The sequence below is a fragment of the Erpetoichthys calabaricus genome, chromosome 13, assembly GCF_900747795.2.
Source record: "Erpetoichthys calabaricus chromosome 13, fErpCal1.3, whole genome shotgun sequence".
Taxonomy (NCBI): domain Eukaryota; kingdom Metazoa; phylum Chordata; class Cladistia; order Polypteriformes; family Polypteridae; genus Erpetoichthys; species Erpetoichthys calabaricus.
This window is the reverse complement of record NC_041406.2, coordinates 101,104,250-101,122,760: the sequence shown is the minus strand read 5'-3', so window position 1 is coordinate 101,122,760 and position 18,511 is coordinate 101,104,250. Positions and strand designations below refer to the sequence as shown.

At 38.1% G+C, this 18,511-nt stretch overlaps 1 protein-coding gene across 1 annotated transcript in view; it reads left to right on the top strand.

Moving 5' to 3' along the window:
- The first annotated feature begins 538 nt into the window (after positions 1-538).
- Positions 539-18,511, top strand: part of nkd2b (NKD inhibitor of WNT signaling pathway 2b) — a 143,223-nt gene continuing 125,250 nt past the window's right edge. Inside the window, exons 1-3 of the mRNA XM_028817335.2 lie at positions 539-883; positions 1,019-1,045; positions 1,151-1,239. Coding sequence (XP_028673168.1) covers positions 859-883; positions 1,019-1,045; positions 1,151-1,239 — 141 coding nt within the window. The 5' untranslated portion in view covers positions 539-858. The remainder of the gene's footprint in view (positions 884-1,018; positions 1,046-1,150; positions 1,240-18,511) is intronic.

Genomic DNA, 18,511 nt, shown 5'->3' with positions numbered 1-18,511 from the left:
GGGGTGTTTGTAACTGGGAGTGTCGATTTCACACAGAAAGGCACCTGACATAACGTTCTTTAAAATTGCTCTGCATATTTGAAATTGGGTACCAAGCGTGTATCGCTTAGGGACTGACATGGTTCATACATTGTCATGGTAAAAGTGAGTTTAGAAAATGTAAAGAAAGATCAATAATAACAATTAGCTTTTTGTTTTTAGTAGGGGATCAATTAATTGAGCTAATTGTGAACCAAAAATGCAATTACTTCACGAAAATGTGGAATATTAATCAGATTCCATAATAGTGATAAAATAAACTACAAGTATAAAAAGTCATGCACTTTTAATGATTATCATTTGACATTACAAATGTTTCTCCCTGCAAGGTTTAACAACGGGTAACTTTTTCATTATCTTATTGAATATTAAATAAATCGTATGCACTACAGGTACTATTAAAATAAAACAAAGCTTACGTACAATCCTAGCATATTCACCTCACATACGACAGGGGGCGTTGTATTCGTAGTGAACTATACGGACGAGCGCGGCGAGAGAGAAAGAGGGAGGCATCGAGCCAGCAGCTCTGGGATTTCTTCAGAGTTCGCTTTCCTCTTTAACGAGGAGAGAGACCTGTTTGGTCGCTAACGTTCCTCTTTTGCAAAACCAGTTGTCATTTTTGTGTACATTTCCTGGGATTAACACGTTTGTTGTGTGTATTTTTATATGAACCATTGTTTGGGGATTTTTAAGAAGTTTGCTTTTTTTTCCAAGCGTTGGGATTTTACAAGTTGACTGTCAAACTCCAAATGAGCGCCTTCCAGGGGAAGACTCACATAGAGGAATTGTAGCAGCCGAAGGACCCACGCGCACGACATGGGCAAACTGCAGTCGAAGCACGGTAAGGCTCGTGGCACAGGGGCAGTGTGCCGGCTGAGTGGAGATGGCTTTTGTCCCCAGTGGCACCAGTTACGCGTGGCTCTTTGCTTACGTTTCTCTTCTTTTGTTTTTCCATGCCTTCCATGTGCTGCCAAAGCCTGCAAACGGCGAGAAAATCCCGAGGGTAAGCTACTTTTGTATTGTATTTGAATGATAATGTAGTACAAGCATCATGTTTTTTTTTTGTTGTTGTTGCCTTTGTGACAATTCCTTCGCTTCCTTTTTCCAGGAGACAGCTTCGTAGTAAATGCATACATTGCTCGCAGAGGCTTGGACGACGGTGACAGCAGATATGACGCCAAAGTGAGAGATGCGCAGGTAGGGTTTGACTTGGGCGAGCGCGAGTGGATAGCGATGGTGTGTTGGCACGACTGTCACCACTTATGAGTTTGTGCAGTGTTAACTGGTCCTGCTCAGGAAAGTTTTTCTTACATACTGAATGTCGCTTTTGCATTTTAACGCCGACGAATTTGCCTTCATGCCGGTTCGTGCTGTTAAGCTCACCTTTCAGGTAGTCGTGAACCACATAAAGCCCTTTGAAGTCCGCTGCATCCCATTCCTTTGTTACCTTGTGTGTAAATGTGGGCTGCGTATCGGATGTTAACTATACGTCAATTAACTGAACTAAATTACTACAGTTATTAAAGGTATCAGGGGGCTTTATACGCAAAGAAGGATCCCTTTTAGACTGGGCGCGGAGGCATCGTGCAGCCTCAGAGTTGGCAATTCATAAACGGGTCTTCGGGAGAAAAACTCCATACAACATACGATCATTTGGAGAACCTACTGACTACGCACAGGCTGTGAGGGATTCGAAGCTGTATGCACTGCGCTCTCCAGTCACTCCAGTTTTTAAAGACATTTTAAAACTGATTTGAATATGTTAGGTTACTGTTTATAAACAGTATTAACGTTTCATGAGTTGCCATTATTATACCTTCTATATAATAGTTCAGTTTCCTAACGATTTGTCATTTAGGGATTTTTACTTTTCTATGACAAAGGTATAGGCTTGTAAGTCTGAATGTTCTTGATATGAGATTTTCAATTACCCAGACTGACTTCACTTTTTGACTTCTGCTGAGAATTTGAATATTTATGGATATGCTTCAGCTTCATCACAACTATTCTCAAGGTAAAGCAGTTTTAGAAAATGGATGGATGGATATATATTGTATATTCATGTATATACACAACATATCTTAATAAATATGCATAAGGAAATGGCTAAAGGATATTTTCACCCTGAACAAATAGAAAATAAGGTTAGTGACACTCTAATTTAGCTGTATAGCCTTCATCACAGATCTAATCAAGACTAACCTTTGCCTTTTGCAGATGAATGCAGAAGCAGGCCTTCACTAACTCTAATGTATTTACACTCACGGAGCACTATACTAATATTGGGTAGGGCCTCCTTTTACCCTCAGAGCAGACTCATTTCATCCTAGCATGGCTTCCACAATATTTTGAAAATATTCCTTTGAGATTTTGGTTCATGATGATGTAATTGCATCACAAAAGGCTGCACATCCCTGCCTCGAACCTCCCATTCTACCACACTCCAAAGGTGTTCTGTTGTATTCAGATTTGGTGACTGGGAAGACTACTGAAAGAGCGCTGAACTCATTGTCATTTTCATTAAACCTGTTTAAGTGACTTTTGCTTTGTGATATGATATATCATCATGCAGGTCGTAGAAATTAGAAGATGGGTAAATTGTGGCCATGAAGTTGTCAGCAGCAATACTCAAATAGTGATAGTTAATTGATATTAACAGGCTCAATGTGTACCAAGAAAATATTCTCACAACATTGCACCACCTCCACCACTAGCCTGTTGACACAAGGCAGGTTAAGTGCATGGGTTCATGCTGTTGGTGCTGAATTCCGATTCAACCATCTGTGCAGAAACTGAGATTCACCAGGCTGTTTTTTCCAGTGTATAGCTGTGCAATTGTGGTGAATCTGTGCCAATTGCAGTTTCAGTTTTCTGTTTTAACTGACCGGAGTGGAACCCAATGTAGTCTTCTGCTGTTGTAGCCCGTTCAACTAAAGGTTTGACATGTTGTGTATTCTGGGATGCATTTCTGCTTACCCCAATTGTACGGAGTGGTTATCTGAGTTACTGTACCCTCTCTGTCAGTTTGGACAAGTCTGGTTGTTGTTTTCTGCATTTCTCAAAACAAGGTTTTTCTGTTTGCAGAAATGCCACTCACTGGATGTTTTTTAACTTATTTTTCTTTGTTTTTCATACTTTTCTGAGTAAACTCTAGAGACTATTGTGCATGAAAATCACAGTAAATCAGCAGTTACTGAAATATTCAAATCAGAACCAACAATCACTCCATGGTTGGAATCACTGAGATCACATTTTTCCCCTTTCTGGTGTTTGATGTGAACATTAACTGAATTTCCTGACCTGTATGATTTTATGCATTGTGCTCATCCCACATGATTGGGTGATTAGATAATTGCTCATGATCAGAGTGTGAATGGGTGAAAACATATAATTTCCCTCTGACTGGTTCATGCATATTACATGTTCCTTCCCTGATTGAATCTTGCTCATTACATTTTCACCGCGGTTTTGCTCGCCTTATTCTCATGCATTACTTAGAATATAAAAGATCCAGCACATCGTCAGTCTAAACAAAACAATCTGTTTTTTTTTTTTGTTTTTTCCTATTTGCCTTTGCTGTTCTTTGCGTGTAAATGGAAGATGCAAATTAATGTAATTTCTGCTGATGCCTTCATTCCTTTTGTAGGTGAATAGCTATGTCATATGCGATTACAGCTGTTTAAGTGTGGGTGAAGGTACTTTCATAAACTATGTGAAAATGCTAGATGGAGATTGTTTTGTTTAAAAGTGATGTTTTTAAACGAAAACACAGCAGTGTGGGAGTAGGCTTAGGTATACTTGCATGCAGGTTCTGATGGTCCTCGTGTTTTCAGTTACTTGCCTCTTGGAAAAACTTGCCAAAGAACCACTGCAGATTTTGGCTTCCTTACTTGCTTCACTCTCTCAAAATAATCCCCCACCGGGACTGTCTATATGACATTAAGATGAGAGCACAGTGGTGCACCGTAAATCTGTTTAAGGATTCCCTGTCCCTGTTTTTGTTGCAGATAGCTTTTTATAATTTTGGCCTTGCTTTTTGGGTTATCATAATGCTGCGGAATGAAGCTGGTGTTGATCAGATGCCCCTCTGATTGTATTGCTTGAGAGATAAGAACCTGCCAGTACTTCACACCAGTGAGGATCCATTTTGATCACATTACCAGTTCCATTTGTTCCATCAGCTTAAAAACTGCAGGGAAATCTCTGCCGTGCTTCACATTAATATATGCAGTCTTGCACTTCAGTAGAAAAACTGCCTTCTGTTAAAGCCAAAAATTTCAAAATTTCACTCATCAGTCTAGAAGAAGTGCTTCCATGTTTTTGCACACCAGTCCTTGTGTTAACAATTAAGAGGTGAATGGTTTGGCTTTATTTCTACATCAGAGGAATGGCTTTTTATTTGCAGCATTTCCACGAAGACCACTTCTGATAAGATATGTCCAGACTGTAGACTGGCATACCAGGGTTGCAGTGGTTTCTGCAAAGTTCTGAGTGGATGTCTTCTGATTTTGAAAGGAAGTAAGCTTGATGTATTTCTTGTTTTCTGCACTAGCTTTTTCTTTGTGCTTCTGCAGAAGGGCTTGGACAGCACATCTGGAAACACCTGTCTGCTTAGGAGAGACATTGATAAGGCAGAATGACTACTTTGAGTCTTGTTGTCATGCTCATTTTTGTCATGGTGTAAGATTTGCAGGTTAAACCAACACATCTACAACACATCTTCACCATCTTAGTATGCTTGCCCCTTGCCCAGGTTATTTCCTTTACATGACCGTTTCTATCAAAAGCATAAACCATTCTAGGTGATTTCAAACCTTTGAACACTAGTGTTAATTTGCGTATAATGTTTTATACAGTATGTGAATATGTATATGCACATATAAGTGTATATGAAATATGCAATAGGTAATTCTGCAATGGATTTGTGTTTCTTCTTGGGCTAGTTCCCAACTTCTGTCCCAATGTTGAAAAAAAAGTATCAACCAAAATGCCTGTCTCTTCTTTTTAGGAAGCCACCCACCAGACTCTTGACTGTTGATAAGTCTCCAGTGGTGTTAAGATTGCCTTCAGAGCTGTTGTCTTTAATTCGTCAGTGGCAAGTTGTATCAGCAGCTAGAAGTAGACATCCATCCTGACGTGTGACATTCTGAAGTGTGGTTAAATGTCAGAGTGGTGTTATTGAGTGCGGCTGTAAAGTGATGGATTTTCCATTTTTTTGTGTCTAAGTAAATATAAATGTATTGATCGTTAGTCATCAATTACAAAACTCCCTAGGTTTTTTTTATCTGTGAGCTGTCAAATTTATAAAGCTTTAATTTGTATCATTCTTTTATAGTCGGCTCTATTTCATTTTAGATTAAACAAGTAAATGAACATAGTGTAGTGTAGGCATTTATTTAGCTTAGGCAGGTACAAGAGAGAAGAGGAGGTGACATACTGTAATTTAATTGTAATCGATAGGTCTTGAGTGGAATGTCTGTGTGGTTCTCAAGGATATATGAGGGACATTCAAAAAGTTTCCACAATTTTTTTAAACTCTTATTTATTAAGAATTTCAAAAACAAATTACATCACTTTTCTACATAGTCACCTTCATTTGCAATGCAATTTTCCCAGCGTCATACCAACTTTTTAGTAACCTAATTACCAAAAAAATATAAAAGTGCGAAACCTTTTTGAGCGTCCCTCGTATAAGTAGCATTTAAATTCAAATTTTTTTTATTCTTGTCTTTAAGGATATTAGCACATGTGCCTTTTTATGGAATGCCCACAGTTAAAGGTTTAATTAGGCATTCATGTGCATTTGTTATTCTTTTACTAATGATTTTGTATATTGTTTGTTTATGTAATTTTATTTCTAATTGAAGCTGTCTTTTTTAAAGGCAGACTTCCTTCAGCTATGCTGTTTTAGAGGAGTTTGTTCTGACTGATCGGTCAGCTCTGTTCAAACAGCTTACATTGTACTGAGCAATGAGGCACTCAGAGAGTAGCAAACTGTTGCTGAATATTTACAAGCATGGGCTCTCCTTTGGAGAAACAGATTTTAATATTCTGCATGCATAATTTATGAAAGGGAGTTGTCTCTACAAACTTCAAAAGACATGGCTACATATGGGGCTTCAGTGATGTTAGAGGTTTTCTTCTGTTTTATGTCATGAGCACCCATGAGCGCTGACTGGAAATTCTCACTTCCAAATACCACTGAAGATATATTTTAAAATCAACACTTTGGTATTCATGTTGTTCTTGGAGTTCAAGGATATTGTTTCAGTTCCAGCAGGGTTGTAGCTTTGATGGGAGGACAGCACAGCCCCTGTGGACTCCCCACAGTGGGCCTCTGAACACTGCAGCTTGGGAAAATGATCTTTGATGGGTAAATAAAATTATGCAGCCTTGGGGGATTTCAAAACAAGAGTGCTCTGTGTGACAGCTGTTTAATCAAAGCCAGTATGGGCAAACGTCTGGACAATCGGAACAGATTTAAGACCTTTATGATGTTTGAGAGCAGGAACTGGCGGTGCACTTCAAGTGGGCTTTGATCAGAAAGGTCTTTCCTGCTTTAATCCTCTTGTGCTCTCTTGGTGCCTTTTTCTGCTGGCAATGCACTGAATGCTTTGTATTCTTGAAAGAAAAGTACTGGTCACAAAAATGGCATGCTTTGATTTTTTTTTTTTTTTTTTGCCCGTTTCCTGTGTCTTTAGGTGATCATCCTAATTAAAAATGGATTTCAGCTTATGGTCCTCTGGGGCAGTTTACAGTATATTGCTTTTGTTTCACAAATAAAAAAAAAATCTAAGGGGCAAATAAAAACTGATTTCCATTATTACAATAAAAATTAAATAAATACTGAAGGTATCAATGCATTGCATGAAATCTGAAAGTATGCCAGTTGTTTAGGTTCACCTGTCTTTTGAGGTAGGGTTAAATATTAATCAGGGAAAAGCCCCTTAGAATTGAAAACATACTTTATTCACCAAATTTATACAGCTTGTCTAGATGAATTTGAATACCTAATAAATAGTTAACAGTTTTCAAAATTGGTACATCTGTGTTTTGAATGCAGACTTGGCCACATCAGTGTGGATTTATAGTCCATAGTGCAAGTTTGCTTGTTTCAGGCACATTGCAAACAGGATTATTGTTTATGTGGTAATGACAAATAATAAGTACTAGTTAAATATAAAGTATATTTTACTTAGTTTACAGTTTTCAGATTACTTACTTACTATCTCTTATTTTATTAATACATTCTACTGGCTAGGAATTAGCTATTCCTTTCTGAGATTAATTACATATAATTTTACTAGTATGTATCTTCAGAAGGCATTTACCCATTAGCACTAATTGTCTAGATTATCCATCCTACCATAAGACTACTGAAACCACCTCATTCATTTTCAGGGTAGTTGGAAACCAGAGACATTTTCAGCTTGTTTGGGACAAGGTGGAAACCACCCTTAGACTGGGCAACAGTTAGGATACATTTAGAGCAGACTCTGGAAGGTAAAACTTACCAACAGGTTGAAAGCAGGGATGTGCTATAGGATAGGCATGTTTTCTGGGCCTTTATTTCTTTGTATGAAACTGTGTAATTGGATGTAGATTTACAATGGGAGAATGAAGCGTGCGGCTAGACCGCCTCCATGCTGGGAGGACCGGGGGAGTAAGCGTGGCCAGAGTGTTACCCCCCTTGGGTTGCAGCGGTGCCTCAGACTCCAGCAGGGCTTCATGGGAGTTGGAGTGTGGTGCAGCCCTGTTGGGCTCTGCAGGCGCCGCCAGGGGATGCTGCAGCAGTAGCTGCTGAGCCCTTTTTTGGCAGTTCTTCCGCCACACCCGGAAGTGCTGCCGAAAATGATTAATCAAGCACCTGGAGCATTTCCGGGTGCGTTATAAAATTAGCCAGCAGCCATTTCTCGGGGAGCCAGAGTTGGGAGGAGGAGCGACAAAGCATGACCCGAGGAGTAAAGGAAGGGATTGATTGTTTGTGCATTGTGCTTTGCTTTGGACTGTGTTATACTTGTGGGGAACAGGGAAGGTGTTTCTCACAAGGGAAAAATAAAAATAAACCTGGTGTGCCCTGAATTTGTGTCCCATGCTTGTCTGTGTCGGGTTAAGCTGGCGGTGCCAGTCTGATGGGCCACAGAGGAATATTGATTGCATCTGCCTGAAAGTCCTCATACTACTGCTGTCTCCTGGCTTGGCTGCCTTTCAGCGCTGCCACCTGGATTTTCCACAGCTCCTTCCATACTGGTGCATGTGTCTTAATCTGTCTTGCCTACCGCCTATACATTTATACCACTGACTCTTTCTTGCACCTCACTTGAGGTCAGAGACATCACCATCTGCTTTTCTTTCCCAAATGGCCATGTACCCATGCCAGTAGACTTTAGCAATGGACAACCGCCTCTGATGTGTTTGCAGGTAGTTGCTGTCTACCTGTACATCTGCTTCCATGCACTGCACTGCCTCCTTTCACGACCAGGTTCTAACTCCACTCATTTTTCTACGTGGAATTCCTTTTCTTCAGCTTCTACCCTCTTTATAATGTACTTTTTGTTTCTAACAATATTGCTTTGTGTGAAATTGCTTTTTTGTGACTTAATGGGCAAGTTATTATTTATTATTTTATAAAAATTAGACATACATAAACAAAAGACCTGTGTGTGTGTGTGTGTGTGTGTGTGTGTGTGTGTGTGTGTGTGTGTGTGTGTGTATATATGGAGCAGTCCGCGCTCCTCAAGCTCAGCCACAGCCACAGCCACTAGATCAGTGTTTCCCAAACTTGGTCCTGGTGAACCCCAGTGGCTGCAGGTTTTTGTTCCAACCGGATTCCTAATCAGTGACAACACCTGATCGCACTGATCTCATTTAATTAGCTGGTATTTTTTTTTTCTTTTATTCGACATTCAGAAAAGCATAGCAGCATGATTTTTACATTTATAAGACATTTAGAAATATTTTTGCTTTTGCTATACATTTAAATGCTTAACTCTCATTTGCTGATTTCATTATACTTTGCCCTTTCTCTGTGCAGTTTTCCCCCCTTTGTTGTATCTTAATAATGACAATTTAAAACGAGCAGAGCAGACACCCAGGCAAACAACACTAAATAATCAAAGGCTGCAAGTACTTTAGGAACCGACCCACTAATGAGTAAATAATGGATTAATTAAACAATTAGAAGACCTAGAAAAGTAGAATGAAAATCAAGATGAAAATACTGTTAAAAAGAAAAAAAAGACATTATTCCTATATAACTGCTTGGTACATTTTAAACTTAGTTTTCTAATTTCTATATTGTTTCCTAAACACAGAACTTGGGAAATATCAGTTCTCTTAATTAGCCCAGGAGTTCAATTAAAAACAGAAGCTGGTTAGAACAAAAACCTGCAGCCACAGGGGTTCACCAGGACTGAGTTTGGGAAACACTGCACTAGATGGTGCATTCATGCACTTTTACATTTTTTCTGTGCTTTCGTGCACCTCAATTCTCACTACAAAAGATGCGTGTGTGTGATGTGTGTGTGTGTGTGCGCGCGTGTATGGAGCAGTCCACTCTGCTCATGCTCTGCCACAGCCACTGGAGTTGGTGTGAATTCTAAGGAAGATATAGATATATATAAAAGCATATGCAGTGTAACTTCCACTTGGTGAAATGGCGGCTGAAAGCACTTTTAAATTTTTTCAGCACTTGCATGCCCCTCACTTCTCATTCAACCCAGGCAGACAAACTCAGTTTCGTGGTACATGCATGTTGTACGTTCACACAACAAGCTACTGAGAGAGGTTCCAGCCTGTCCCGCTCAACTTGTGTCACAGCTGCACTCAACTACACATCCGTATCGGATAAGATACGTCTTGTTTTGAAAATAATGGTTGGTACTGTTGGTAATAAAGCAATAATCTATTGCTCACAAAATCCAGAGCAGCATTGTCTGAAAAATGTATCCATTAATAAGCCAGAGCAAACAGTATGTTATTGTAATAAAACTGCAAAAACAATACAGCTAGCATTGGTCAGCTCCTGTGTAATATGGAATGCCATTTTTACTCCCTGCACTTTTAATTTATCTCCTGCTAAACTGAATTGCATGAAATTAAATCTTAAGCACCTATATTAACTACTAAAGATACTTAATGTAGCAAGTGAATGTAGGCATCAGTGCTTGTGTGTTACAGCACTTTGTGGCATTACAGGTAGCTGTATATCAATTTAGTACTTAGGGATACCCCATCTTTGCATTTCTTTAGCAATGGGATACTGCCCACAGGTACTTGGGCAGTATTATGCTGTATGGTGTTCTACTTACACTAGTGGTCAGCATCTAGCCTCTTAGGGCGTTGAATTACCTGGTACACTACAATACAATTTTACCATGATTCTTGGTTAACAATCCAAAAATATTGCAGTGTTTATGTTTTGCAATATATTGAGCATCATGATTCAGTTCAGCAATGTATTGCAATATATTATTCACAATATTATTTTACTGAAGATAGCTAAAATCATCCCACTTTAGTCAAAAATGTAAATCTGTTTTATTTTTTATTTATTTGTTTGTTTTTGGTTAAAATGTTGACTTGATTCATCCCTTGTAAATTTCAAGAATTTCTCCACAGTAAGGCTGGAAATACTTGTTCACAGTACATAAACACGTTTTTTACATCATCTAACTTTAGGTTTGGATTATTTCTTATGAGATAAGCCTTGATGTTTGTAGTAGGCTTGTCAGCTATATATATATATATATATATATACAGTGGTACCTCGAGATATGATCACCTCTGTATACGAGAAATTCAAAATACGAGGAAAGTATGAGCGAAAAATTCAGATCTAAATACGAGCATTGGCTCGCGTAACGAGCCACGAGCCAGGCTGTGGGTATAGCTCGCGGCTTAGCGAGGGGGCGTGGTAGCAGTAGCGAGCCGCAGGGCGATCTGCGGTGTCTGCGTTTCTCACCTAAGTGCACAGGTGGGAAACTGCCCACATCCATGATTTGTCCTGTGGCTGATGGGCTGCAGCTGCCATGTCTTCCCCGCATATATAGAGAAGCGCGAGCCGGTTAAGGGGGAGAAGAAGTAAAAGAAAAGAGAGGAGAGGAGAGAGAACGGAGGTAGCAGGAGGAGGCAGGAATCTGCAGCAGTAGGAAGTCGGTGCGGGAGAGCGAGCGAGTGCAGGCTCGCGTGTAGCTGAACAGGCGAGCCAAACAGCTGAAGCAGGACTGTGTAGAGAAGGTCAGCTGCATTAAGTGTCTCGCCTGTTGCAGAGCCCGCATGGGAGAAGCAGGTGAGACGCTAACAGAGAAGAAGCACCGGGGATTGTCATCTGTTTTTTGAAGACGGCTTCCTGTTGACGTTTTAACCTCGTGTTAAAGGATTGTTATTCTTGTGTACTTTAAACCTCCACTTCACAACTGTTTTAAGGATTATTTATTTAAAGATTTATTGAATGCTCTACTGCACTTTGGACACCTGTTTTGATTCTTTTAATAATCAGTTATATTATTTACCAGTGTTATTTATTAAAGGTAGACTACAGTATATATAATTTATCAGTGTTATTTGTTAGGAAAATTGATTTTTATGTTAATATATTTGGGATGCGGAACGGATTAACTGGATTTCCATTATTTTCAATGGGGAAGTTTGTTCTAGATACGAGAAATTCGCTATACAAGCTCAGTGCTGGAACGAATTAAACTCGTATCTAGAGGTTCCACTGTATATATATATATATATATATATATATATATATATATATATATATATATATATATATATATATACACAGTATATATTTGGAATGCACTATATGATTTAAATATATACAAATGTACATTTAAAATTTAGCTGGACACATACAAGCATATTTCCATATTTGCTACATGTCATTAGACCATTAGCATGTTTTTTAACAATAAAATATTTACTTAGGACTCAGCATGTGAGAGTGCCCAGATGAGTGTGACGTGAAATTTCAGCCCAGGTTTCTTTTACAAAAAAGTTACTTAGTCCTCTATGGGTGACAGGAAGAAAGAGACCTGAAGGGGATAAACCACCCTAGTTTGTAGTGTTCTGGAGTATTTCATTTTAAAGCCCAGTCTTCCCATAGCAATGCAAAAACAAAAATTAACCTGAACGTTATGGGAATTTAGAATCTGTTGATTTTGATATTCCAAAAAAAAAAATTCTTCAGCTCAGTGCATTAATATGTTATTTTGATTTTTTTTCCCATCTCTACATGATATGCTACTGTTTTTTGTATTCCCTAGCCTCTCCTTTCTAGTTAGGAAAGGAGATCTTAGAGGATAGAAGTTTACCAAAAACATGAATTCAGACATGTTTCAGCATTATTAGTCAAAACAAAGCTGCAGTGTATCATAGTCCAGTACAATTAACATCACATTCCAGTGTCCAGACAGGTTTTCTTAAATGAACAGTTATTTTTAAATATATTGTTTATTAGTTTTGTATTAGCTGTAGAAATGAATAATGACAATATTAACCAAAATCACTTGCATGTTTAAATTGTGTTTTCATCTCCTGTAACATGATGTTTATATGTATTTTTGCCATCACATGATAAACTGTGAAAGTAAAATCTGTTTTTCTGTAGTGTACACTGGGAGGCCACTTGGGGTGCATCCACTTGGGTGGTTTTGTGTAATGTTTAGACAATACTAAGACACTTCCTTAAACAGTGTCCCACCTTATGATGTAGTTATTTGAACTGGTGCACAACCCATTAGGTAGCTGATGTGGCATTGCTCTGAATGTTGTTAGATGTTGCTGTGTGCATGTATTTGACCATGTTTTATAATTAACAAGTTATTTATAAATATTATTTTTGCTTCTTTATTTTGACATTGCTCTCACTTGTTTTATAGGTTTTTAAGGAATATTTTTGAGTCAAAAACGTACCGTTTTGTAATAAGTATTTTACTGTGCTCACATTAAACATATCCACTAATCAGAATTCTTAATGACTTGTAACGTCTGCAGCTGTGGTTTATCTTAAACACTGATGAGCTTTTATGACTTGTGGCTCACACGGAATAGTGATATACTTCTTTTAAATCTAACTTTCATATAGCTGAAGAGCTGATTAAATATTCAAAAATAACTTGCAAACATAATTTTAACATTTATGTTTTGAAGTTTATTGTCCATATCCTGTGCTTATGTAATTTGTGGTTTGACTTAATTATTAGCACTTAAGGAACATTTTACTTATTGTCAATTGATCATTTTGTCTTAGTTACAAAAGGGTTGCTATGAAGAAAAAATTATTTTTACAATTACCCAGCCTCTACCCACTTGGGAATTTTAGACTCAAAATAAGAGATGTGTTTTTATTTTCAGGAGTATGCACAGCTCAACAGTCATGCTTCAGTTGCAGGCACATAGAGTTGGGCTGGAGAACTACGTTTGCTCCTTTTTAATTAAAAGCTGGCATGTAGTTCAAGGGAATCATAACTCCTAAAGTTTGAACTTCAAATTTATGTCTTTCACAGATAAATGGATTCAAATACAGGGGATCTGTACAAGTGTCCACCACATAGGTAAATGTGAATATTAAGATTTAGTCACATTTTATCATGTATGAGATAAGTGAAAAGATGTCATTCTGATATCTTTGCTTAGAAATGAGAACAATGAAAGTAAATATTCTAATTGAATACAGACACACAGTATGTAGCATGGAAACAACTTTTTTGAAGTTGATTTTACTGCTGAAATTTTGATAAAGCTACTTGGACAATTTTTCCTTTGCAATTGTCTTTGGGTTTTTCTGTCTCTAAATCATAATTTGCATCAGGCAAATCAGTGCAGCACAGTCACTTAACACCATTTTGTGAAGTGAAACATTTTGCCGTATATGGGGACACTTACTTGATAAAAAAGTCTTTGTTTGGACCAGTTCTCGGTTTGGACCTCAGCAATTCATAGTCTCATTGGACTTATGGCCGTGATCTTAAATAATGGCTTAATCAGACTCATAAGGTCGAGAGGAAGCTAAAGGATGTTGGAGCATGGTTCATAATTAGAAAAGATTCAAAATAAATGTCAAATAACATAACATAACATAATATGCTCAAATGTGCTTAATTCAGTATGGAACCATAGGAGGTTAGACCAGGGGTGGGCAAAGTCATTCCTGGAGGGCCGCAGTGGCTGCGGGTTTTTGTGCCAACCCAGTTGCTTAATTAGAAAACAATCCTTGCCAATAATTACATTTCATGGCTTGTTAGTGCTTTAACTCTGCTATGTCAATTCATTCTCATATCCTAGATTTTTTTTCCATTTTAACGATATCATCCAAATACTTTGAAGTGTAAAACGGATGGGTAATTCTCAATCCTTCACTTTTTTCTCTTCTCTTTCCTTCCAAGTATTTAATTAAATCAAATAGTGCATGATAAATACACACAGGTGTAAAGGGTAACAAGCAAAATGGATAACTGCTGGTTTCTTTTGTCATTTGCATCTTATTGCTAATAAGAAGCAATTAAAAACCAAGAATGCAGCTGTTTAAGACTTAAATAAGCAATAAGGGTTCATAATCTTAACGAGGGAGATAACTAAAATGAAGCAGAAGTGTTTCTAGAGCAATAAGTGCTTCTTATTAAGCAACTGGGTTGGAACAAAAACCTGCAGCCACTGCGGCCCTCCAGGAATGAATTTGCCCACCCCTGGGTTAGACCATAAATGGAGGGGTGCCAATCCATGATAGGACCTTCTCATGCACACACTCACCATATAATTTGGGGCCAATTAAAAAAAAAAAAACGAGTACTAAGAGAAAAATCCATATTACCTGGTGAAAATGTTCAAATTGCATAAAAATTGACCGGGTGTGGATTTTGAATGCAAAACACTTGATCTGTTAGGCTGCAGTAGTGCTATCCAACATACCATCATTACACCCAGCATTGAGATGTCAAGAAAAGGTTCCTAAATCATACAATGTTACACAAAAGAAATGTTTCAAAGCATATAACAAAAAATGTGCTCATTAATGTGCGATGGTTCATGATATAGAAATACCCTGAGGGCAAGGCCTTGTGACATTATCAGTATGAAAAGAGTCCTAGAACAAAGGCAACATATGAGAAGAGGCCATAGCAATTAGTAACCTCTTTGGCATGACAGGAATGTTTTATTATATTTTGTTTTTTGCAACTGGGAGTATTTTTGTCTTGCTCTTGGTTGGTTCTCTTGAATTGCTTTACATTTACCTTTTCATTTCAATTTAGAATGGAATTATTATGAATGTCTTTTGGTTTTGAAATACACCACTTCCTGCATTTGGCTTTAATTAGGAGCCTAATATTACGTTGCATTTTATACTCCTGCCCTGATTCCCACAATATGGGCTACGGTTAGTGTTTTTTTTATGTTGGAGTCACTGTTATTAATGCATGTGCATAAATAAATCTTCATGAGAACTTCCCATGATAAAATAATTCACTCATAATAATTAGTGTTCAGTGCTGCTGTTGTGCTCATTCAAAAGCAGACAATGTCAGGTAACCTTGCTGTTTACAACAATCTGTGTATAGAAATCACCTTCAAAGTATAAGTTTTAGAATTGCTTTCTGTGGCAGTGCAGGTAGTAGAAACTGTCAACCAGGAGAGTGGTAATACAGTAATCCCTCCTCCATCGCAGGGGTTGCGTTCCAGAGCCACCCGCGAAATAAGAAAATCCGCGACGTAGAAACCATATGTTTATATGGTTATTTTTATATTGTCATGCTTGGGTCACAGATTTGCGAAGAAACACAGGAGGTTGTAGAGAGACAGGAACATTATTCAAACACTGCAAACAAACATTTGTCTCTTTTTCAAAAGTTTAAACTGTGCTCCATGACAAGACAGAGATGACAGTTCCGTCTCACAATTAAAAGAATGCAAACATATCTTCCTCTTCAAAGGAAACAGAGAGGAAAGCAAACAAATCAATAGGGCTGTTTGGCTTAAGTATGCGAAGCACCGCCGGTACAAAGCTGTTGAAGGCGGCAGCTCACACCCCCTCCATCAGGAGCAGAGAGAGAGAAAAACAAAGTCAAAAATCAATACGTGCCCTTTGAGCTTTTAAGTATGCGAAGCACCGTGCAGCATGTCGCTTCACTAAGCAGCTGCACACAGAAGGTAGCAACGTGAAGATAATCTTTCAGCATTTTTAGACGAGCGTCCGTATCGTCTAGCTGTGCGAACAGCCCCCCTGCTCACACCCCCTACGTCAGGATCACAGATAGTCAGCGCAAGAGAGAGAGAAAGAAAAGTAAGTTGGGTAGCTTCTCAGCCATCTGCCAATAGCGTCCCTTGTATGAAATCAACTGGGCAAACCAACTGAGGAAGCGTGTACCAGAAATTAAAAGACCCATTGTCTTTTAACCCACGAAGCAGCGAAAAATCCGCGATATATATTTAAATATGCTTACATATAAAATCCGCGATAGAGTGAAGCCGCGAAAGGCGAAGCGCGATATAGCGAGGGATCACTGTAGCTCATGGTTGGACAATTGTTTATTCACTGTGTGCAACAACAGAACATGAAGTTTTATTCAGATAACAAGGATTGTTGCTTAGGTGAGTAGGGACTAATTAGTTATTAAAATCCTGTTTTCTGTATACCATAAACCATTAATATTAGTTTTGATACTTTTGATTTATTTTAAAAACTAAACATTTTATGTGGAAAAATAGTGAATTGGTCAATGTCAAACTTTGCGTTCTGCTAGTAGTGCTTAAAAGGGACTTCTCTGTTTGTGTAGTTGCATGAATAAATAAGAGAAATCTTCATCCTTGGACTTCTTACAAATGTGCTGGTCACAGGCACGGATGGAGACGGGATGGGTTGTACTGAGAAGGCATTGGGAGATTGGGTGGCCACTAGTATTACTTGTATGGGTTGAGATAATATTGAAAAAGCAGCACTGATTATGCTGATTGAGGGTTTAATGTTTCCATTGTTCTTAAAAAGTCAACAAGCCCTGAATCAGCAAGTATTTCCCATCCATTGTGTTGTAAATGTGGGCATCAAATTGAGAGATTAGGCTACTTTTCAGGAGTTTAACAAACTGCCATTATGAAAGAGTGAGAGAGAGAGATGCACTGTGTAATCTCTTGGGTGCCTTATTTAATTCCTAATGGCAGCATCTGTGTCATTTCACTGCTTGACAGCAGTGCGTGCCAACTCGTTTGGCTGCCTTCATTGCGTTGGAAAATCCTATTTAGCCCATTTTATTCATTTCTAAATGTCAGCATGCAAATGCACAAGGCCTGCCTCACATTAAGCTTCTCATTTCATGCTCTTGAAAGATGGCACATGTGTAAGGGTGCTGTCAGACAACATATTTTTAGTTCTCCTGCAGCTCATACAGTCTGTCTCAAAAGCGTAAATGCATTTTAATAAAGAACATTTCTACACATGTTTATTGCGGAACCAGAATTTAATGTGTTTATAATCTGTGTGGCATAAGCCTAACAAATGGTGAAAATCTAAACTCCCAGTAGTTAATGTGTGAAATTGAACCATCCTGTATGGCTATCGCAGCATACATTTTAATTGTATGAAATAAGGATAACGATGGAAGCATTTAAAGGAATTTATTTATAAGGTAGTAAAATGAGAAGCGCAGGTGAAGCAAGTACATGTTTTAAAGTAAGAAGCATCCTTGATACATTTTGTAAGAAATGCGTAAGAGACTCTTTTCTCTCTATAAAGAATTTCTTGGTAGTAAAGTAGATTTTGGTTTTGGACTGAGTATATGCATTTGAGCAATGATGAATGAGATCTGACTTTAGCTTCAAAGAAGAAGCATTAGTGGGCTTAGAAGCTTTATGGGATATGAGTAAAATGTCAGAAGTGATTTGTGCCTTGCTATGAATTTTGAGCTTTTGTCCCATTCGCTTTTGCTTTCCTGATCCCTTTTTGTGCTGTTATTTTCTTTCTTCTCCTTGGTACAATCATCATTGTAATTTAATTAATCTTGATATATTGCCTTTGCATCAGCAAATTAGAACTATTTTCTCAAATGATGATGTTGCATCTTATAATGTCTAAATAGTTTCCTTGAGCTGGTGGCACAATGTTAATTCATCCCAGATGAGGTCTTTTGTTAATGTTCATGGCACTTAACCGCTTTGTGACAGTCTAAGTTTGTGAGGAATTTGAAATAACATTTCTATGTTAACTTGGTCAGCATGTACACAAATATCGCTTAAAACTGACTATTTATTTATTGTTGTTAATATAACATATTATAATATCACCAACCTCTGAATTCTGTGTTACAATTAAAATATTGTGACCTAAATCCAATTGGAGGCTGCTCACAGAGGTGTCTAGGAACAGGTTGGTGACAGCAGGCTGATAGGTTATGCACCGACCACAGTTCTCTTTAATACACAAAAGTATGGTCTTTCTTTGGCCTAGTTAACCAGCTATTCACTAGTATGC